General features: G+C 40.4%; 1 protein-coding gene across 4 annotated transcripts in view; it reads left to right on the top strand.

Annotated features, from left to right (window-relative positions):
* Nucleotides 1–23,548, top strand: part of Ttbk2 (tau tubulin kinase 2) — a 115,143-nt gene extending 91,595 nt beyond the window's left edge. For 3 of the 4 annotated variants that reach the window (XM_029536557.1, XM_029536558.1, XM_029536560.1), the window contains 5 exons: nt 4,023–4,239; nt 8,977–9,188; nt 10,584–11,172; nt 14,217–15,487; nt 20,344–23,548. In XM_029536557.1, the coding sequence (XP_029392417.1) occupies nt 4,023–4,239; nt 8,977–9,188; nt 10,584–11,172; nt 14,217–15,487; nt 20,344–20,806 (2,752 nt within the window). In that variant the 3' untranslated portion in view covers nt 20,807–23,548. The remainder of the gene's footprint in view (nt 1–4,022; nt 4,240–8,976; nt 9,189–10,583; nt 11,173–14,216; nt 15,488–20,343) is intronic. The other variant, XM_029536559.1, reaches the window with a different exon arrangement.
* The last annotated feature ends 395 nt before the right edge of the window (nt 23,549–23,943 follow it).

Below are 23,943 nucleotides of genomic sequence, written 5' to 3'. Positions count from 1 at the left end.
ACTCAACTTAAATATTCCCTTGAGTTAATCTTTTCCTCACTTAAGCTTTTGAGTTACTTAATTCAGAAAATACCTTCTGTGAAATGGGAGTTTAGAGCTAACGTGACTTGTTGCTCTCACAGTACAGTAGTAGGTAGAGGGAACAACTTTTTTATTTATTTACATTTACATATATATATATATATATATATATATATATATATATATATATTTTCTTCCTTCTATATATATCTTCTTCCAGATATATATATATACATATATATGTACATACATATTTTTTTTCTTTTTTATGTTTAATTATGTTGCTTATTTACTTTTATAAATTATTACTAACTTTATGATCTTTCTTGTCTGTCTATTTTTGGTTTTTTTTGTTGTTGTTGTTTTATTTTTTAAAGATTTATTTATTGTTACATCTAAGTTCACTGTAGCTGTCTTCAGACACACCAGAAGAGGGCGTCAGATCTCATTACGGATGGTTGTGAGCCACCATGTGGTTGCTGGGATTTGAACTCAGGACCTTTGGAAGAGCAGTCGGTACTCTTAACCACTGAGCCATCTCTCCAGCCTCTATTTTTGGTTTTTTAAAACAGAATTTCTCTGTGTAGCCCTGACTGTCCTGGAATTTAATCCATAGATGATGCTGGCCTTGAACTCAAAGATCTGCCAGCCTCTGCCTTCCCAGCACTGGTATTAAAGGTGTGCGCCACCACCTCACAGCATAGTCTTAGTGATTTCTAACTGTACAGTGCTTAAACTCCACTATATTGTTATTGTTTGGTGCCTGTGGAGTCTAGACGAGGGTATCACATCCCCTGGAACTGGAGTTACAGATGGATGTGAGCCACCATGTGGATGCTGGGAACCAAACCTGGGTCTTCAGCAACATCAGCAAGTGTTCTTAACCTTTGAGCCATCTCTGCAACCCCTGCTTTCTCTCTTTTCCATCTTTTTTCTTCTCATCTTCCCTTCCTTCCCTTTGGTTCATAGGTGTTAGGGATGAATGCTGGGCCTCGGTATATGCTGGCCAAGTGCTGTACCAACTCCTACCCTACCCTACCCTACCCTACCCTACCCTACCCTACCCTACCCTACCCTTTAGTGCTCATATTCGGGAACATGCCATCATTTGCTTGGTGAGGAATTGTTTCTCTCCTTTTGTCAAACTCTAGATTAAGAGAATTTAGGAAGCCGGGCATGGTGGTGCACACCTTTAATCCCAGCACTTGGGAGGCAGAGGCAGGCAGATTTCTGAGTTCAAGGCCAGCCTGGTCTACAGAATGAGTTCTAGTACAGCCATGGCTACACAGAGAAACCCTGTCTTGAAAAACAAAAACAAACAAACAAAAAAACAAAACAAAACAAAAATGGAAGGAGTGAAAACTAAGGAATTAACTACAAAGGAGAACTGTATCATGTGGAAGAGAAGCTGTATGGAAAAGACAGGGATGAGTCCCTGAAGTATGTGATATACTGTAGAACAGGTGAGGAGAGCTGGGGACAGATGATTTTATTTCCTGAGGAGTAGAACAGGGAAATAGGAAGTGGAACTGTTATAGAGGAGGAGAATGATGGGCATAAGGGGAAAGTTTGGAACATTGAGGGATCAAACTGTTAAGAAAGTGTGGTCAGTAGATGAACCTTCCAGAAAACTTTCCTTGTATCAGTAAATTATATTTAAGCTCATACCTGAAAAAAATCTTTCATTACTCAGTTTATTTCTGACCTTTAATTGTATATTTGGACTATTTCAGGCCAAGTCACCTCTTTCTCTGTTTCCTGCTTTACTAGGCTGTGAGGTTTTCTTGTGAAAACAGTGGTCAGGGAAGAATGAATTTTCTAGATTGTTTACCTACAGTATTGATAAAGAGATCACTGAACATTGACCACTTAGGCAGAGGTAGAGGCAGGGCAGGAAACCAGAACAAGACAATGGAACACCCCTTAGACCATTTATGCTAGAGCACATGGTTACCTTGGAAGTACTTCAGAGTGGCTGCCTGAGGAGTCCTCTCTTTTGATTGTTTGCTTCTTTTGTTGTTACTGTTTTGGGGTTTTTGTTTGTTTGTTTTGTTTGGAGACAGGGTCTCGTTATATATCTCTGACTTGATTAGAACTTGCTATTTAGACCAGACTAGCCTTGAACTCACAAAGATCCACTTACCTCTGCCTCCTAAGCACAGAGTCTAAAGGTGTGCCTGGCAAGGTTATCTATTTTGCTGTTCACAGTAACAGCATATGTCAAGACAGTCCCCTGAAGACTTTTCCTATGTTTAGGTATTCCAAGTTACTTGTTAGAAGTTTCTTTGTTTGCTAAATCTTGTGTTCAGCCAGAAATATCTTTTTTTCTTTCCTTTTGTTTTTTTTTAAGATTTATTTTTATTTCTTTTATGTATGTGAGTACACTGTAGCGATCTTCAGACACACCAGAAGAGAGCATTGGGATCCCATTACAGATGGCTGTGAGTCAGAATGTGGTTGCTGGGAATTGAACTCAGGACCCCTGGAAGAGCAGTCAGTGCTTTTAACTGCTGAACCATCTCTCCAGCTCAGAAATATTTTTTAAACACTAGTATTTATGGAACATAGTTATCAGAGGCCTTTTGAGTTTAGTAACTGACTGATGACCAAAAAGTAAAGGCCTGTCATGGACTAGCAAGCTGAGTGATGTCAACTATGTAAATAGGACCTGGAATTCATTCAAAGGAAATGTATATAGCCAAGCATAATAGCATACTCCTGTCATCCCAGGATTTGGGAAGATCTCTACTCAATCCCAGTGTGGGATCAAACTAAGACTCTCTCTCGAAAGAAAGGAAAACAGGAGTGTTTAAACAAATACCTATTCCTGTTTTGTATTTTTGTCATATAGAACTGTATGAATTCTGTAATTTCAGAATTTCTAGTTTCCCCAGAAGGGAAACTCAAGGGTTTTCTCCTCCTTTGTTGTCTGAGGCCTTACACCTGGTAGGAGCTTAGTTAACGCCATAATGAAAAGACAGTGAGTGCACAGTGCTCTTTCACTTGGGACTTTCTTTCATCTTATTGGTTGTTTGCCAGTTGGTTTGATTTTCATTTCTATGTTTTTGTAGGGTTTTTTTTTTTTTAACTGTGTAGGAACCACATCCTTTAAAAAAAAATTTATTATGTATACAGTGTTCTGCCTGCATATATACAGGCAAGCTTAGAAGCGCATACCAGATCACAAGCCACTATGTGGTTGCTGGGAATTGAACTCGGGACCTCTGGAAGAACAGCCCTTACTCTTAACCTCTGAGCCATCTCTCCAGCCCTTGTTTTCTTTTGTTTTGTTTTATTTAAGAGTAAGAAAAAGAACAAAAATGCAGTGGTTACAAAGATGGGAATGAGTTCCAGGAGGTAAAAATTATCAAAATACATTGAATGAAATAAAATAAACAGTGGTATACATTTCATACTAAAATGTCACCTGACCCCTGTTTATTTACTTATAGCACTTAGTACTTCTCCATAATTGTTTTTATTATTGGCAAAAATGGTAAATTATTTTATTTTATTGATGAGAGCTTCATGAAAAATAGAACAGATGTTTCAGACTTTTAAAGTAATTCTTGGCCAATGGTGGTGGCACATACACTCAGAAGGCAGAGGCAGGCAGATCTCTGTGGGTTCAAGACCAGCTTGGTCCAGGACAAACAAGTTCCAGGACAGCCTGGTTTATAGAGAGAAACAATGTCTTGAAAAACAAACAAACAACAAAAAAGTGATTGTCAAATCAGTGAGTTGTATTATTTACATTGACAGTTCAAAATTTTAATTTCTCCCAATTTAGAAAAATGTTCCCTTTTCTGTATTAACATAAAATTAGTGTTAAAAGAGTTTTAGGTTTTTATTTAACTCTTAATTATGTATAGACATATCACTTAGAGACAAAAATGTAGTATAGTCTTTTTTTTTTTTTTTTTTTGTATGTAGTATAGTCTTATGGTAACTCTGTATTCTGGTCTTTTGAAGTTTACTGGTTTCCTCTCCTAACTTTTCAGAATTGCAAATGCCACCCCCATCCCAGGAGACTTGCTTCGAGAAAATACAGATGAAGTGTTTCCAGATGAACAGCTTAGTGATGGGGAGAATGGAATCCCTGTTGGTGTATCACCAGATAAATTGCCTGGGTCTCTGGGGCACCCTCGCCCTCAGGAAAAGGATGTCTGGGAAGAGATGGATATCAACAAGAACAAGATAAAACTCGGGATTTGTAAAGTGTGTATTTCTTTTATACGAAGTAATCTCTTTCTGTGTAGTTACTATACTCTTCTTTTACTGATACACAGTTGAGAGAGGGGTGGGGAGAGACAGACAGACAGACAGACAGACAGACAGACAGACAGACACAGGTCTTTTTTCTACCACCTTAGTCCTGGAGATCAAACCCAGGTCATTCTAGTCACACCAGGGAGAAGCCCTCAAATTGATTGTCCAATAGTAAGTGTTCATCCTGAATCCATATATACACACATAACATCATATGGACCAAGCAGGTTGGTTTATGTATTAGAAAAATAGATACATATATATGTAATGACAGTTGAAAAATAGACACCATGAATTGACAGCTGAGGAGGCAAGAGTTTATGGGGAAGGTTGGAGGGAGAAAAGGGAAGGGGTAAATGATATTTTATTTTCATTAAAAAAAAAGAAAAAGAAACATTATCTACTTTGTAGTCCACCAGCTCATGATTCTCACTTCTGAGTGTAAAGTAGAACATAGTATTGCTACTTATTTTATCTTAAAACTTTTTCAAGATTTTTATGAATACAGCTGTTTTACCTGTATGTATGTATTTGTACCACACGTGTGTCTAGTGTCTGTGGAGATCAGAAGGCGGCACTGGGTCCCCTGGCACTGGAGTTGTTGATGGTTGTGAGTCATCATGTGGTGCTCTGCAAGTACAGCAAGTGATCTCTGCTACCTCTGCACTGAGCCATCTCGCCAGCCCCCTTGACAATGGCTTTAAATATTCGAAACTGTGATCTTTTAGCTAATGCGGTCCAAAGTGCTCAGGTTTAGATACCAATCATCAGTATTCAATGTATGTTATGGAAAAGATAGATATTTAAAATGAATCAGGAGCGTTAGCGGGAATTAGTAGTCAAGCACTTGACTAGAACGGAAGAAAGGAGGAAGTGGGAAATCATTTGTCAAACAGAAAAGAAATATCTGTAGAGTAAAAGTGGATCATCTTTCCAGATGATATGACAGAGCTGTGTAACCTTTTTTGACTCTGATCAGTGTAGCTCTGTTCACAGCCTTGGTAAACTGTCTCTAATGAGGTGAAGAAGCCAGAAGGTCAGGGAGTGAGAAGATCACAGATCACATTTGATCATAAACTGGTAAAGTGGATGATAAATAAAAGAATTGTACACAGGTACACTTGTAAGTGTGGAAGAGAAATAGGTGAGTTACTCTTGGGCAGATTATCCCCAGACTTTTCTTTGCTCTCATTGTTTATTCTTTTCCTTTTGTAGAATATGAAGATCATGTTGAAAAGGCCATGCATTACAGTGGTAGTTACAGTAGTAGTAATTGTTATGTGCTGTGGCATGGATCTTTAATCATAGTAGTTGGGAGGTAGAGAAGCAGGGGGATCTCAGTGAGTTTGAGGCCATGCTGGTTTATAGTGAGTTCTAGGCCAGCCACAGCTACACAGTGAGACCTTGTCTCAAAAATGATGGCAATAAAAAAAAAAAAAAAAAAGGGTGTGGTTGGGAAGGAGGTTGAAGCTTAGGGTTCAGCCTTAAAATACGCCTGGTAGAAAGTTGGCTAGTCATCCTTTTATGAATATCCTCCGAAGCTCATCTGTGATCGGTTCTGAGGAGTTTATCCTAACTTTGTACAGTTAAAAATTATATAACTATAAATTTGAGAGGAGAGGGTGGCATGGGGATAAGAATGAGAACAAAGGGCTGGTGAGATGGCTCAGTGGGTAAGAGCACCCGACTGCTCTTCCGAAGGTCTGGAGTTCAAATCCCAGCAACCACATGGTGACTCATAACCATCCGTAACAAGATCTGACGCCCTCTTCTGAAGTGTCTGAGGACAGCTACAGTGTACTTACATATAATAAATAAATAAAATCTTTAAAAAAAAAAAAAAGAGAGAATGAGAACAAAGTATAATAGTATATGTGTATGAATATATCACAAACCCAGTTCTTTATCTTAAGGAGGGACTGGAGAGGTGGCACAGCTTTTAAAACATGCACTGCTGTTGAAAAGGCCCTGAGTTCCATTCACAACACATCCATGTCTGTAGGCTCAAAGCCTTTAACCCCAGCTCCAGATCGGATGCTTTTGGATTCTTGAGAGCATTTACACTCAGTGTTCATATATTAACATGTGTGTGTGTGCGCGCACCCATTGTCTTCCCCTTCTTTGAGAAGGGGAGCCTCCCTTGGGTATTATCCCACCCTGGGACATCTAGTCCCAGTAGGACTAAGCACATCCTCTCCCACTGAGGCCCAAGCAAGCAGTCCCAGGTAGGGGGAAGGGTATCCGGTGGGAGGGAACAGAGACTGAGAGAGCCCCTGCTCGACTGGTTAGGAGATGGACATGAAGACCAAGATGTACATTTGCTACAAATGTGTAGGAGGTCTAGGTCCAGCTCTTGCACACTCCCTGGTTGATAGTCCCCTCTCTGTGAGTCCCCATGGTCCCAGGTTAGTTGGCTCTGTGGGTCTTCTTGTGGTATCCTTGATGCCTCCAACTTGCCCTCTCCTCCTCCTTCTCCTCCTTCTTCCTTTTTTTTTTTTTTTTCTCTTCTTCTTTTTTTTTTCTTTTTTAAAAGCAAGAGGAATTTATTGTTCCAGTGTCCTTTGGTCTTCCCAGGCTTGAAGGATAGGTATTTCGTTCGGTGAGTTTTTATATGGTTTCCAGGGGCAGAATAGAGCATCAGCAACTAGGCACAATATGATTGCAACTTGCCCACTTCTATCCCTGATTCTCCCACTAGACTTCCTGAGCTCCCTGATGTTTTGCTGTGGATCTCTGAGTCTGCCTCCATCCACTGCTGGATGAAGCCTCTGAGGAGACAGTTATGCTAGGCTCCTGTCTGCAAGCATAGCAGAATATCATCAATAGTGTCAGTGATTGGCTCTCTCATGTGGGATGGGTCTCAAGTTGGTGCAGTCATTGGTTGGCTGTTCCCTCAGTCTCTGCTCCATCTTTATCCCAAGTAAATTTTTTTTCAAGTGAAATGTTTTCTTTTTTAAAAAAAGAAAAATACCCTTCAGGATATTTATTCTTAATATGTTTGGGCTGCTGTAATAAAAAAATATCATGAAATAGGTACCTTGCAAACAACAGTACTTTATTACTCATAGTATTCATAGTGATCAAGACAGATTTGGAGATCTCTTTAGGACACTCTATAAGGACACCAATTTTATAAAGATTCTGCCTCCATAACCTAGTCATTGCCTACATACCCCATTATCTTTGTTTGGAATTAGGAGTTCAGTACATGAAATACAGCATGAGAAAATAGACATTCATTATAGCCTAGACATATATACTCTGTCATTTGTAAAAGCATTAACAGCAAGTGGTCTAGCTAACGAATACTGTCTACACATAGTAGTCAGCAATGAGGAGTAAAAAGTAGGGATTCAATATTGTGTATGCGTTGCTGGAGATTGAACTCAATGCTTCAGTTATACTAAGCCTACTACTGATTTTTAGACTATCAACTGGGGCAGTCTTTATGGTGCCAGGACAAATTGGATTTTAATAATTTTGGTTTTCTTTTAATTTTTTTTTATGTGTGTAGGTGTTTTGCTTCATGTATGTCTTTGTGCCTGTTGCCCAAAGACACCAGAAGTGGGTGTCAGAGCCTCTGCAACTAGAGATACAGATAGATGTGACCCATCATGAGTGCTAGTAACTTCTGAGCCATCTCTCCAGCCTGAGAGATTTGATTGTTTGAATTTGTTGGTTGGTTTGAGACAGAGTCTATGTAGCCTGGAGGAACTCAGCCCTTTGTATTAATCTGTGCCCAGCCTTCTGCTCTGCCCTGGCAGTTTCCAGCAGCTTCTTGTTCTATCCCAAAGAGTTGGTTTTATTGTTTGTTTGTTTTTGAGGGAGGGAATAAGAAAGGGGTATGGCAATTTTGGCAGTCTCTCCTAACTCTTGTGAGATCTGTACGGCTCAAAGATATCCTTTCCAAGATTTAGTTTTAGTATAATAGGATAGGGTTCTTTAAACATCTAAATGAACAGGCTGGAGAGATGGTTCAGTGGTTAAGAGCACTGGCTACTTGCTGTTCCAGAGGTCCTGAGTTCAATCCCCAGCAACTACATGGCTCACAACCATCTGTAATGGGATCGGATGCCCTCTTCTGGTGTGCCTGAAGACAGCTACAGTGTACTCATCATATATATAAGACAAATAAAACCTTTAAAAAAAATTGACAAACAGAAATTTAATAAAATTAAACTGTTACTGTCTAATATTTTTATTTATTCTTAATTATGGGCATGTGTGCAGGTACTCATGGAGGCTAGTCTTCAGATCCCCTGGAGTGAGAGTCACAGGGGGCTGAGTCACCTGATGTGGGTGCTGGTACTCAAACTCTAGTCTTCTGCAAGAGCAGTAGATGTCCTTAACTGCTGAGTCATTTCTCCAGCCCAAAGTCAAAGTATCTTAGTTTTCTTGGCTCGTGAGGTGAGTCAGGAGGTAACAGTGTTTGCCACCTTGCCTGGCAACTTGCATTTAGAAGAGTCAACTCCCACAAGTTGTCCTCTGACCTCCATGTTCACATGTAGTAAGGGCATACACACAGATATATAGTAAATAAAGAAATAAATATAATTTTTAAATTAAAAATTTAAGAATTTAATTTTCTGAAAACACATGTAATCATCTGTTGACATTATTTCAAAGGCATCAGTGATTTCTCCCATGTATAAATTTGGAATGATTCTATTTATATTTTTTTTCTAGGCAGCTACTGAAGAAGAAAATAGCCATGGTCAAGTAAATGGTATACTCAATGCTCCAAGCCTTGGTTCACCAATTCGTGTCCGATCAGAGATTACTCAGCCAGACAGAGAGGTTCCATTAGTAAGGAAGCTACGTTCTATTCACAGCTTTGAGCTGGAAAAACGTTTGACACTTGAGCCAAAGCCAGATACTGACAAGTTTCTGGAGACCTGGTATGTAATGTATCTTCCCCTATAACCCTCTCTCATTTTAAAACTTCCATGTTACTACTACTACTACTACTACTACTACTACTACTACTATATTTTATCTCTATTATGTTAATTCTTTCAAATAAGAAATTCTTGTGTTTTTATAACACTGACACTATTGAGTTTCCATTTGTTCATATCTTAGGTTTGTATCATTACTTTTTTTTTTTTTAAGATTTATTTATTTATTATATGTAAGTAAACTGTAGCTGTCTTCAGACACTCCAGAAGAGGGCGTCAGATCTTGTTACGGATGGTTATGAGTCACCATGTGGTTGCTGGGATTTGAACTCCGGATTTTCGGAAGAGCAGTCGGGTGCTCTTACCACTGAGCCATCTCACCAGCCCCTGTATCCTCATTTTTAATGTGACTTGAGTAATATCATTACAAATTCTACAGCCAAGTCTTTGTCTTTGAGAATTGCTATATTTGCAGTGCCTTTGTTAGAAGGTGAGCTCTTTGAAGCAACAATGTAGAGGAACAAAGGCAACATTAGGCAGGAACTGGGGCACATAGAGATAAGGTGCAGAGGGAAATAGATAAGTAAGTTTATTGTTTTGCCCTGTGACACTCACGTCTCCCAAGACAAAAGGAAAGTTAAGCTTTACAGATAATGTATATAAATAGTATAATGACTTATGCTTTTGATCAGTTAGGCACATTCTGCCTGTAGCAAATTTTGGTTACAAGATGGAAATGAAAATGTAAGATGATTTGAAGTCTATTTACCACTCAGTAGGCTTCAAGAGAATTCAGAGAGAGGTAGTTGTATGTAGTAGTGCACACGTAGTCCCAGCTCTGGGACTGTTGGCAATGAAGTGTTGGGTTAAGAAAGGCTATGGATTTGGGCTGGGAGTATAATTCGGTTAGAGTGCCTGCCTAGCATATGTAAAACCCTGGGTTCTTACATGTGGGTTCAATCCCCAGAACCACATACAAATAAGTATATGTGTAGTTCGTGTCTGATCTCAGCTAGGAAGGTTGAGTCAGAAGGATCAGAAATTCAAGGTCATCCGTTGTCACAGATCCACATATGATCAAAAAGATGGTCTAGACTTGAACAATGCTTTAACTATTCGAAATACACTTAAGATGAGGTATAGATATGAGAGCAATAGGAAGAAAAACTTACTTTGGCAAGGAGTCAGACTAATAAAAGAGACTTTAAAAGTGGACAGTGTTGGGGAAGAACAGGAATGGCAAGAAGAGAGCATGGTGGCCCTGTGAGACTCCCCTTGTTTTCTCCATACATACTCATCACACTTTGTAAAAATGGTTGTTCCACATAGAGTTTATCAGGATATAGTAGATGTTTCTCTAAGGACAATTGAGTAACTTGTTTTCATTTTCTTAAGCATGGAGAAAATGCAGAAAGATTCCAGTGCAGGAAAAGAACCTGTTCTCCCTGCTCTGCCTCATAAGCCTTGTGTCCCTGTTGTGTCCCGCACTGACCACATCTGGCACTATGATGAAGAATATCTTCCTGACGCCTCCAAGCCTGCCTCTGCCAACACCCCGGAGCAGGCAGATGGTGGTGGCAGCAATGGATTTATAGCTGTTAACTTAAGCTCTTGCAAACAGGAGGTTGATTCCAAAGAATGGGTGATTGTGGACAAGGAGCAAGACCTTCAAGACTTTAGGACAAATGAGGTGTTAGGCCATAAGACAACTGGAAGCCCTTCAGATGAGGAGCCTGAAGTGCTTCAGGTCCTTGAGGGGTCACCTCAAGATGAAAAGATCCAAGTAGGTCCTTGGACTGACAACCATCACTTAAAGAAGGAAAGCTCAGGTGTGGTTTTAGCACTTTCTGCTGAATGCCCTGCTACTGCTGCTTCAGAACTGTACACAGATAGGCTAGACCTCCAGGCTGGAGCTGCAAGTCAGTTCATCACAGTGACTCCCACGAGTCCCATGGAGGCACAGGCAGAAGGACCCCTGACTGCGGTAAGAAATGGCTTTTGTCATTGTTTTGTGTTAACTGCTCAAGGTGCTATTAAGAAAAGCATGGGCTGTCCAAGGTGGCACATGCTTTTAATCCCAGCACTCAGGAGACAGAGGCAGCCAGATATCTGTGAGTTGGAGGCCAGCCTGATCTACAGAATGAGTTCAAGGACAATAGAGAAACACTTGTTTCAAAACAAACAAATTCGGGGGGGTGGCGCCCTGAGGAGAGTGTGGTTACACACACCTTCAATCCTTGTACTCCAGAGATGTATCTCTGTTTGAGGTCAACTTCTTTTACATAGTGAGTTCCGGGACAGCCAGGGCTACATAGACCTAGTCTCAAAACAACAACAACAAAACAAAGACTGGGGCTGGGAGATGACCACATCAGTGAATTACTTACTGTTCATACTTAAGGACACTCAGTAACCACCTAAAACCCAGGCACTGCAGAATACATCTGTGACTCCAGCACTGAATTGGAGTATGCATGGAGCTGGAGGTGGAGAGGTGGGGACAAAGACAAATGGGTACCTGGAGCTTTCTGGCCAGCCAGTCTAGTCAAATCACTGATTTACTGAGAGATCCTGTCTTTAAAAAAATGTGTGTCTCGGGCTGGAGAGATGGCTCAGCAGTTAAGAGCACTGACTGCTTGCTGTTCCAGAAGTCCTGAGTTCAATTCCCAGCAACCACATAGTGGCTCACAACCATCTGTTATGGGATCGGATGCCCTTTTCTGGTGTGTCTGAAGACAGCTACAGTGTACTCATATAAATAAAATAAATCTTAAAAAAAAAAGTGTGTGTTTCCATACACAAACACATTCTTATTCACCCACATGCACATACACACACTGAAACAAAAGAAAAAAAATAAAGGCTATCTGTGGACAGGAGTTCACAGCTTTAGTTCCAGAATTTATGAAGCTAAATAAAGAAGCCTACTCTGGCCAACTTGGCTGTAGGAGAGATCCTGTGTCTAAATAAGTGAATAAATAAAAGGAAAGAAAGACAGGAAAAGAAAGGTAGATTAGTTGTTCAGTTAAGAATGTGCAATCAGAGGGGCCGGGCGTGGTGGCGCACGTCTTTAATCCCAGTACTTGGGAGGCAGAGGCAGGCGGATTTCTGAGTTCAAGGCCAGCCTGGTCTACAGAGTGAGTTCCAGGACAGCCAGGACTGCACAGAGAAACTATGTCTCAAAAAAAAAAAAAAAAAAAAAAAAAAAAAAAAAAAAAAAAAAAAAAAAAAAAAAAAAAAAAAAAAAAAAAAAAAAAAAAAAAAAAAAAAAAAGAAAGAAAAAGAAAAAAGAAAAAAAGAAAAAAAAAAAGATTGTGCAATCAGACGCTTAAGTTCAGCAAATGCTTGCATGTAAAGAATAGTATTTACACTATGTTCTATAGTGAACCTGCAATAGGGATAAAAATAAAGCCAGACATAGTGGCATGTTCCTTTGATCCCAGAACTCTCTGTAGACCAGGCTGGCTTCGAATGCAGGGGTCCACCTGCTTCTACTCCTGCTCCTGAGTGCTACGATTAAAGGCGTGCACCACCACCACTTGGCTTATCCTTACTTTCTTTTCTTTTCTTTTTTTTCATTTAAAGATTTATTTATTTATTATATGTAAGTTTTATTTATTTATTATATGTAAGTACACTGTAGCTGTCTTCAGACACTCCAGAAGAGTGGAGTCAGAACTCATTACGGATGGTTGTGAGCCACCATGTGGTTGCTGGGATTAGAACTCTGGACCTTCAGAAGAGCAGTCGGGTGCTCTTACCCACTGAGCCATCTCACCAGCCCCCTTATCCTTACTTTCTAACATACTAATCTCAGCAGTGTTCCCCAAAGAGAAATGGTTTTTGTTAAAGCACATTTGCACTTGCTAGGTATAAAAGACTTGGAAAAGACACTGTGGCAGTTAGGATTCATTGCTGTGAAGAGTTACTACTTTCTACTTCTTCAATCAGGTTACATTGTTGATCTTCCTAACAACTCCTCCAGGGTTGCCTTGTACAATTGTTTGTGGACGAGGGAAAATTAGCCCAAGGAAATAAACTAGTCTAGTCCAACCCAAGTTTTGTTTTAGGATTTTTAGCGCATTCCTGTAATGCCAGTACTCAAGAAACCAAGGAAGGAACATTGCTACAGTTTCTAGGACAACCTGAGCTATAGAGAAACTCACTATGTAGACCAGGCTGGCCTTGAACTCCCAGATTTATCTGCCTCAAGTGCTGGAATTAAAGGCGTGTGTCCCACACTTGACCTATACTGTTTTTGTTGTTTTCTTTAAATTTATTTTATGTGTATGGTTGTTCTGAACCCAGGTAGCCTATATTAGATTTATCTAAAGCATCTTCAACACTCTAGTTCCTATTTTTATTTATTTTTAATAAAATCTTACAGCATAGCTTAGGCTAGCTGGAATTCAAATTCTTTGAGCCTCAACTACCCAAGAACTGGGATTACAGATATATAGCACCATGTTCTATTTGGTGATTTCCATCTCAACTGGTTTTAGGGCAGGATTTACATGTCTGTAAACCTAATTATGTTCCTTACACAAAGTGAAATAGATTTCAAACAACTTAGCTGACTCCATACCCATATCAGAATTTTCATATATACTTGGATAGAAAGTGAATCTAAGCCAAATCTCCCATGAACACTCCAGTTTGGATTTGAATTTAGAATTTTTTTCATTTGTTTTCCTAGGACTTAATGGGTTTTGTTTGTTGTTGTTTATTTGGTTTTTTTTTTTTTTTTTTGTTTTTTTTGGTTTTTTTTTTTTTTTTTTTTTTGGTTTTTCGAGATAGGGTTTCTCTGTGTAGCCCTGGCTGTCCTAGAACTCACTTTGTAGACCAGGATGGCCTCAAACTCAGAAATCCACCTGCCTCTGCCTCCCAAGTGCTGGGATTAAAGGGATGTGCCCAGCTCATTTTTGCTGCTCTAATAAATTGAAATCTGAAGTATTACATCTCAAACCATGCATATGATTGGTAACTCACATAATTGGATTTTTTAATTTTTTCTCCCTGCTTCTACAGATTACAATTCCTAGACCTTCTGTGGCATCAACACAGTCAACTTCAGGAAGCTTTCACTATGGTCCACAACCAGAGAAGAAAGATCTTCAGCCCTTGGAGCCCACTGTAGAACTGTACTCTCCAAGGGAGAACTTCTCGGGCTTGGTTGTGACAGAGGGTGAACTAGCTAGCGGAGGAAGCAGAGTGGATTTGGGACTTCAGATAGATCACACTGGTCATGACATGATACCCAACATGAGAGATGGTGACACATCTCAAGACTTGGGACCAAAAGACCCTCCTGACCATAATAGATTAGCTGTGAAAGAATTTGAACATCTCCCTGGAGAAACAGAAGAGAAAAGCGTTCTTCTGGGCTCAGAGAATGAAGATGAGAAGTTAAATGAAGGGCAGCACTGTATTGAAATCTCTCTCCCAGGAGATTTAGTGACCGCAGAAAGGGATCAGTCAGCTACCACAGAACCTCTGGATGTGTCAAAGACACAGAACTTTAGTGTGATACCAAATCAGGACAAAACCCATGAGATAATGAAGCTTTTGGCAGTTGGAACGTCAGAAATTTCTCCACAAGCCATTGACCCACATCCTGAAGGGCAGATAGGCCAGATGGCAGCAATGCAGAAAAATAAGCTATTTAAAGATGATGGTATTCAGAGTGAAAGCTTGCCAGGGCAGCAGGGAGACCTCTCTGTTTATTTGCACCAAGAGGGTAAGAGAGAGAAAGTTGTCCCTAGAAATGGAGAGCTCTATCATTGTGTCTCAGAGAATGAGCATGGGCCTCCTACTCGGAAGGACATGCTTCGGTCATCCTTTGTGACCAGGCACAGCCGGATCCCTGTTTTAGCACAAGAAATAGATTCAACTTTTGAATCATCCTCCGCAGTGTCTGCAAAAGAAAAGCTTCTACAGAAGAAAGCCTATCAGCCAGAAATAGTCAAACTTCTGGTAGAAAAAAGGCAGTTCAAGTCTTTCCTGGGGGATCTCTCAAGTGCCTCTGATAAGCTCATAGAGGAGAAACTAGCCGCTGCTCCAGTTCCCTTGTCTGAGGAGGAAGTCTTCACTCCCTTTTCCAGACTGGCAGCAGACTCCCACCTGAGTAGATCAGTTGAAGATAGCTTTCTGTCACCCGTCATCTCCCAGGCTAGAAAGAGCAAGATCCCAAGGCCAGTATCCTGGGTCAGCACAGATCAAATTAATAGCTCCGCTTCACCTCAGTTCTTGCCTCGGCCGCCACCGGGAAAGCCACCAGTCAGGCCTGGAGTAGAAGCCAGGTAACTTCATGCTTCCCATGTGTGTAGTGTGTAAGGGTGTTTCCAAGTATGCTTTACCATATGACAGCCGTGGTCACAGTTCCTTCTTTTGAACTTGTTTTCATCTGTTCCTTCCACAGTACACCATTAGGGCATAGTATAGATTTATTGAGGACAATGCATTTTGTTTCCACTGACGAAAAATAAAACAACATAAAATTTACCATCTTACTCATGTTAAGTGTCCTTTTCAGTGGTATTAACCATGTTAATTTTGCTATGCATATTCAGCACTGTACTTTAGGGCCCCCTTCATCATATAAAACCGAAACTAAACTCATTAGACAATAAACTTCCATTTCTAGCCCCCCCAGGAACACTTGATTTAATTTATGGCTTTGATCATTATAAATACTTGATATAAGTAGAATCATATAGTGTTTGTTCTGTTGTAGCTGGCCTGTTTTACTTAGCAGAATATCTTTAGGGTCATTCATGTTAAGTGTCTACCAGAATTTCCTTTCTTCTAAAGGTAGTTGGGAAGAAGGGGACTTCTGTCATTTTGGTGTTGCTCTACAGAGGCCTTCTATCATGTCTATTTACATTTGTGTGCATGCCTTTGTAGGTGCAGGAGTCAGAAAGCAGCTTGTGGGAATAGGTTCTCATCTTCCAGGCCCTCAGGGAGTCAGTTCAGGCCTCAGACAAGCACCTTTCCTGCTCAACTATCATGCTGGCCCCAACTTAAATCATTCTGTTGTTTATTGTGTCTTTGTCCTTTTTTCTGTGTGTGTATGGTGAAGCCTTAAATTCCTTTATTTTTCCCATTGTGTAGTTTGTGCCTGTTTCCATTGTGGTCAACATGGAGTAGACAGTCCTGAAGTTCTCGCATTCTAATTGGGTTTTTGGAGTGTAATAACAGGGACATACCACTATGTCCCTTTAAGTCACCTCCTTATTCATTGTACTTATTCAAGTCACAAGATTACATCTTCGTTTTTATGTGCTCAAACTGGCCTTGAACAACTGATCCTCCCACTGGGGTTATAGATGTGCAACTCAACTTTGATTGAATGTTTTATAAAAATTATAAATAGCTGTGAGAATAATAATCACTGTATTATTAGAACTGACTGTATTTATCTGTTTACTTTATTCAGCTCTTTAGTTCCTGTTTGGTGTCCTCTGGTTTCAGTCTGCAGTAACTGCAGCTAGCACTGCAGACAGCAGGTCTAGAGGTCATGTAAGTGGTTGTGAGCTGTAGGGATTGCGCCCAAGACATCAAGCCTGCTAAATACATATCCTACCTCTCATCACACTGCCACACCCCTAGCTCAGCTTCTACCTCATACTATCTTTATTTCTCCCTCATCTTTGAAGGGGACTTTTTTCTCAACATGGGATTCTTAGAACTTTAAAATCTCAGTCCTTGCTGGGCGGTGGTGGTGCACGCCTTTAATCCCAGCATTTGGGAGACAGAAGCAGGTGGATTTCTGAGTTTGAGGCCAGCCTGGTCTACAGAGTGAGTTCCAGGGCAGCCAGAGCTACACAGAGAAACCCAGTCTTGAAAAACCTCAAAAAAAAAAAAAAAAAAAATCTGTCCTTAACCCACTGCCTTTTGACCTCCAGAACTTCTGAGAAAAAATATTCTCCTTGTATAAGACAAGTGACTTCTTTCTGTTGTCAGGACTCTTTAGACAGTTTGATTGTGTGTCTTAGTTTGATTGGGTCACTTTGCAGTCATCCTGCTTGGAGGTCATTGTGTTTACTGGATGTGGTGTCTTGTCCTTCATTACGTTTGGGCAGTTTCCAGCTGTTCTTAGATACTATTTACTTCCTTGTCCTTCTGCAGCTCCTGTAGTGCCTACATACATCCACTTGCTGGTCCCTTACCCTCTTCTTTATCTTTCTGTGATTCACACTCAATATCGGTTTTCCCATCCATTTTCTGCTGCTTCTTACTACTCACATGTGCTTTTTAAGAATTGTGTGTGTGTGCACACCAGTGTGCTTGTGTAGCAGCCAGAAGTCAGCTTGAGGGAATTGCTTCTTTTCTTCCACCATGTAGGTCCTGGGGATTGAATTTAATCATCAAACTTGTAGGCAAAGCACCCTTACCCACTGAGTCATCTCTCCAGACTGTCCTACCCAGTCTTTAAGATTTAGCTCCCTAAAGGGAAAAGAGAAAAAGTAATGGCAGGGTGAGAAAATACTAAGTCTTTATACCCCTTAAAAGTCACTTCAGTCACAGAAAAGAGGGTGTGCAATAATGAGTAGAGATGTGAGAATAGCCACGCACTCCATCTACTGTGAGAAGCCGCAATGAAGAGCTCTAGAGCACAATAAAATAATGCCAGCCGAGTAAAAGGAGTGATTTCAATCAGTAGGACAATTATCTATGAAGTTAGTGTTTTATGATTGATCTCCTAAATCAATCAATAACCCCTCCCTCCTCTTCTTCCTCTTCTCTCTGCAAGAGCACGGAGCACCGAGCACCATTTCTCCTCGCCCCACTCCTCCCCATGCCAACTCCCCTGAACTCAGTCCTTGGAGCCAGTGAACTCTTCCAAGACCAGCTTCCCAATGAACCTGCCTTTAATTAAAAAAAAACACTAAGTTAAATAAAAATGTACCAGTCTCTGAAATGCCCCATCCTATCACTTTGTGTTTGTATCATCAGGCAGTTCCTTAATAGTTGATCTGGTTAATACACACAAGAGTCAGCATTTGCAGAATTCTTAGCACTAGCAAGACGACGTTTGTATTATCACCATTTGAATTTACAGAATGAGGAAGACTATACATTAATCCACTTACTCAGAAGAAATGTGGAGTTTAGTGGAAGAGAACTAAATAGAGCAGAATGTAAATTTGTGGCTTTTGTTATTGGTCGTTTTTCTATTGAGCTTGGTATACATGTTATTTATCTCATAAAAATATAATGAATGTTGAATACTCCAAAGGCATCCTCCCCAGTTTGAAGTGATACAAGTTGTAACAACTTACTGTTTTTACTGAGAATTTATTATTCAGAAAAATCCAAGCTCACGGGCATCAGGTTGTTGACACCGTGCCTGCTGTTGTCCTCAGCAGATATGTTGGCCTTACTTGTGGCTGTCCTCAGATGAACGAGGCCTTTGGCGACTAACAAAGCAATGAGAATATGGTCTCCAAATAGACTTTTTTCCCCGAAGACTTTATTTTTATCTTCAGTTGGGGGAGAGAGTGTGGTCTGTACGCCTGTGTGCAGGTGCCCTTGGAGGCCAGAAGAGAGTGTTGGATCTCCTGTAGCTGGAGGTCCACGTGGTCACGAGTTGCCCAGTGTGAGTGCTGAGAACTAAACTCTGGTCCTTAGGAAGCACTGTACTCTTAGTTCCCTAGCCTGTTTACAGCCTAAGGACTGGGTGGGTGTGTGGGTTGTTGGTTACCCTGCCCTGGTTCCTGTAAGTTGTGTACAAGCGGCTTTAGAAGCTAGTACAGGTTTGACTGCCACAGGGCTGAAGGTCAAGATGAGTAACAACTGCCTTGCTAAAATCTGAAACTTACCAAAACCAACTGCAGTTTATGCCCAAGTTCCCCTGTGTGGGTTGCAAGCCTTTAATGTACTTCAAGTTTCTGAATAGTCACATTTGACTCTTCTAGTGCAGTTTTCTAGGTGGTAGGTTCCTGGTATTAAAAAAATGTTCATAATATACACATTCTTTATTTAAACTTTTACATATTAGTCGGCTTATTGTTCTTACAGTCATTTACCAGAAACAGGCTAATTTATAAGAAGAATGGGAGTTCCAAGTAGCATCACACAAGGCCATGCAAGTGCCTCCTTCGCTTAGTCACTACACGTGGTGGCTTGAGCACTAGTGCATCTCAGCATATGCTAGTCTCCTTCCCTTTACTTCCAAAGCCACCAGAATTTAACATAGAGGCTCCACCCTAATGATCTTAACTAATCCGATCACTTCCCAAAGACTCTACCTTTAAACACCATAGTCAGATTAAAGTTCCATGTGCTTGATTAAACTAATGAAGATGGTCCAGAGACAACCCATATTACTGTATAAACTGATTATAAAGCCAGGTGTGGTGGCATACACAGATGCCAACACTTGGGAAGAAGAACAATCACAAGTTCAAGGCAATAATGACCTACATAGTAAGTTCCAGATGATCTAAAAGAAACAACAGCAAAACCTCGATTCCTGCTACAGGGTGGCTCTGAAGCAAAAGAGTGACTAGTCACCCTGACTATACAGCACAACTATATATTTACAAATTTTAAAGTTTTATTAGAGAGAGAGAGAGAGAGAGAAAAGAGGGCCGAGAGCGTATTGTATGATGGGGTGTGCATGATGCACATGTGGAGGTGGGAGGACAATCTTGTGGAATTGGTTCTCTTATTCCACCTTTATGTGGGATCCAGGGATCAAATTCAAGTCACCAGGGTATCATGGCAAGAGCTTTTACCCACTAAGCCACCCTGATGGCCCCTATTGGAATTTTAAAAACCACACAAACAAGGTATCTTTGGCCAGGAATGATAGAAAGCTAGGAGATTATACATATTTATAATTCCAGTACCTGGGGAGCTGTGAAAGGCCTGGTCTGGGTTACAGACTGAGTTCTTGATGATCAGTGTGGGCTGCACAGGAGGACCTTGTCAAAGCAAACAAACATTAACCAAAAGGCCAAACAGACATCGCAGATGTCAAACCCAGCATGTGTGTGAAAGACTAACTCAGCATACTTCTAGTGCGTTTTTTGGTATTGACATACTTCATACATATCATGATTTGGGATACTGTGATTTTTTTTTAGGCACACTTAAAATGAATTTTTGATATCCTGTTTCCAAAAAATTAATTCTTCTCTATTCTTTTAAGGCTACGCAGATATAAAGTTCTAGGGAGTAGTAACTCTGACTCAGACCTTTTCTCTCGCCTGGCCCAAATTCTTCAAAATGGATCTCAGAAATCCCGGAGTACTACCCAATGCAAGAGCCCAGGATCTCCTCACAATCCAAAAACACCACCCAAGAGTCCAGTTGTACCTCGAAGGAGTCCCAGTGCCTCTCCTCGAAGCTCATCCTTGCCTCGAACATCTAGTTCCTCACCATCTAGGGCTGGACGGCCCCACCATGACCAGAGGAGTTCTTCCCCACATCTGGGGAGAAGCAAGTCACCCCCTAGCCACTCAGGATCATCGTCCTCCAGGAGGTCCTGCCAACAGGAGCATTGCAAACCCAGCAAGAATGGCCCAAAAGGATCTGGCAGCCTCCACCACCACTCAACCAGCTCTAAAACTCCCCCAGGGAAGAGTAAGCCAGCCAGTAAACTCAGCAGATAGGAAGTGAGCAGGCTGCATCTCTGGGAAAGGTGTGAGATCTTCCTCCTAGACCTGATGCATGTGTGTCCCTGTACTGTCTGTTTCAAACAATCAGTGTTGATCTTCTCTTACAAAAGAAAGTGACATCATCAGTTATTTATAACAAGATATAAGTATAATCAGCTAGGGCAGGCAGGAAGCACATCAAAAGTCCATGCCTCTGCATAGGAAGCTTCAGTCCAGCAGTGTTGAAGGGAAAGAAACTCACTACCTGAGCTCTTGTTTATAGCTGCCTTTGAAACAGAAAATTGAGGATAGGAAATAGAATGGGATTTTAGATGATTTTGCCTAATTTGTTAATCTTCTACTCAAAAAGTATATAGCAAAATTGATATTTTTATTTAAAACTTCCTAACCTTGGAGAGTCATTGCGCAGACATTCAAATATAAGAAGCCTGTTGCCAGGAAACCATTACCTGGGTATATTTGGTTTGTGTGTTTATTTAGTGAATCTACACCTTTCTTTCCACTCATTCCTAGTATCTTCCCTGGATTTTACATTTTTTTAAAGTTAATGTTTTTACCTCTTACTTTAATAATAACCCCTAATAACACTCTAAAATCCAATTACCTTTATTTAGTCAAACCTTGCTATTTTACCCTTGAGCAACAGTTCTTATTCTTAACTCCTATATTTTTATCTCAAAAATTTAAGAAATGTCTAGCTAGAGCTATTTTGGGCAAGTGTGTCTGGAGAGGGACAGAGAGTGGGACAATGGCTTTCAAAGGTACAAGCGCCTTTCCCCTGACTGCGCTTCCTCCTCGCAGGAGACTGTGGAGGAGACAGCTTCCCTGGGTTCTTTCTAGTGTCAGCCTTCAGGATGATAGAGGAAAGAATAACACTTCGGAATGTGGCTTATACTTTTAGAGATTTAGGAAAAATATGTTACTGAGGCTTACAATCAGATTTTGTATTTTATACATTTAACCAATAAGGAATGAATATCTGGGAAATAAATTTAGACTAAATAGTTTTCTTTCAATGTTTTTATTACCTGGTTCTTGTGTTGGTTAATGCTTGGGCTTCTTAGCCTGATTTCCACATTTATAAGACGTAAGTTTAATTAGCTAGGGCAGGCAGGAAGCACATCAAGAGTCCATGCCTCTGCATAGGAAGCGTCAGTCCAGCACAGTCCAAGGGGAAGAAACTCAGTCCTGAGCTCTTGTTTATAGCTGCTTTTGACATCTAAATTTCAGTTTATAAAGCTGTAAAGATGATCATATTTGTTCTAATCTCACTCTCTTACTAGCAGAAATCAGGCAAATTAAAGATACCAGACTTTTTAAGTGGACTATTTGATGCTCTGTGGGTGTATAAAAATCTTATTGAGGTCAGGGAAATTGATCTGCCTGCTGTTGAAATCTGCCTTCTAACAAACATCTACTTTTTGACTTTGTATTGCTGCCAAACCTATAACCGTTGAATTTCAGGAGTAGGGGTGGAAAAGGAAACGTGTTTCTTCACTAAGTGAGCATGTTCCAGTGGTGCATCCCAGCTGCCCTGGTGCTGCACTAACTTAGCTTGCTCTGTGTTGAGCATTTTCAAACTTGGGACACTACACTGAGACATAAGGTCTCCCATGAGAAATATGGCATAGTGTGGAATCTTAATTTCTTTCCAGGTTCAGGCACTTGAGAGCCGTGCAGTAGGGAAGGCACATTTGTTGTTTATCTATTACAGCTGTAATAATGGAGTCTGATCCTTATGTATTATATTGTATAACAGTTGCTACAGTACTGCTTGCATGTCTTTCATGGTAAATTATATAAATATTTATAAATATAGAGACATATGCTTATATAAATCCATTTTTTCTCATTCTGCATTTGTAATTTCAAGATTATAGATGATAAAATTCCTTTTCTATTGTGTGCCTCATGTACACTTGGGCATTGCCTGTCTTCATTTTCTGAACACATGTTCTTGGCATGTGATCCCTAAGAGTTGTCCTGCCTTCCAGGTGCACAGCGCAGCAGCTGGCAGTTGTTACCAAGCCAAGGTGTAAGGTACTTAATTTTCACTTAAAAAGTATTTTAATAGGGGAAAATTTTAACAAGATATGCTTGTAATACAGGCTCAAAGATTACTCATGTTAGCCACATAGTTCTGTCCATATAGTTAGAGTGGATAGATGGGCATTATAATTATGCAGCTGACATCAACTGTTTTTTAAAACATTTCCTGAAAGTTGCCTCTTCCATGTCACCCTTTTGAAGGGAAGTGGGGATGGGATGTAGGGTAACTGAATTATTCCTTTCTGTTACATTAGCTAGATGCTAAAAGTAGCTGGCTTTCTCCCTGTCCTCTAGTCAAACCTGTGCTAATAGTAACTGGGAGAGCTAACAGGGCCCAGCCTTTTTCCTTTGTGAATCTCTCTGCTGGCAGTCATGCTGAACAGGATGCCTTCTGTCTGTCTTTCAGTGTGTTGCCTCCTTTTCTGCAGCCGTTCACAAACTCATCAACATCCAGAGACAAACGCCTCATTATTATGTGAGAATGTTTTATTTTGTATGTAGGGAAAGAGCCAACCAAAGATGTATCCGGAAGAAAAGGGAATGGACTAATTATGTCGGATGTATCAGTAGTTTTATTGAGTGCTGTCCTGATACAGAGGTGAAAAAGTAGGACTGGGTGTGATGGCACACACTTTGATCCTAGCACTCTGGAGGATGGGGCAAGTGGATTTCTGAGTTTGAGGCCTACCTGGTCTACAGAGTGAGTTCCAGCACAGCTAGGGCCACGCAGAGAAACCCTGTCTTAAAGAAACAAACAAAAGATTAAAAAACATAGTTTGTGCTTTTAGATGTTACATTTCTTTCAGGTTCAAACTAAAAGTTGGCTGCTTTAAGCCAGCTCTTCGCTCAGGAGTATGATCTAGAGAATCAAGCTTTTGGTTTGGTTTGGTTTGGATTTTCAGTTCTTTATCTTGAGGTTTTTATTGATGGCATATTCCATAGTTCAGTCACAAATCATCCAAATAATGTAAAGAACATGACTGTAGCCATAATAAAAGTAGGGTATGACAGAAATTATCTTTTGGGAAACAAGTACCTCCTGGCTTCTATCTACACAGGTTACTAACTCAAGCCTGTCCTGT

The sequence above is a fragment of the Mus pahari genome, chromosome 3 (assembly GCF_900095145.1).
Source record: "Mus pahari chromosome 3, PAHARI_EIJ_v1.1, whole genome shotgun sequence".
Lineage (NCBI taxonomy): Eukaryota > Metazoa > Chordata > Mammalia > Rodentia > Muridae > Mus > Mus pahari.
The sequence above is the reverse complement of the archived record's forward strand: the minus strand, read 5'-3'. Positions and strand labels throughout refer to the sequence as shown.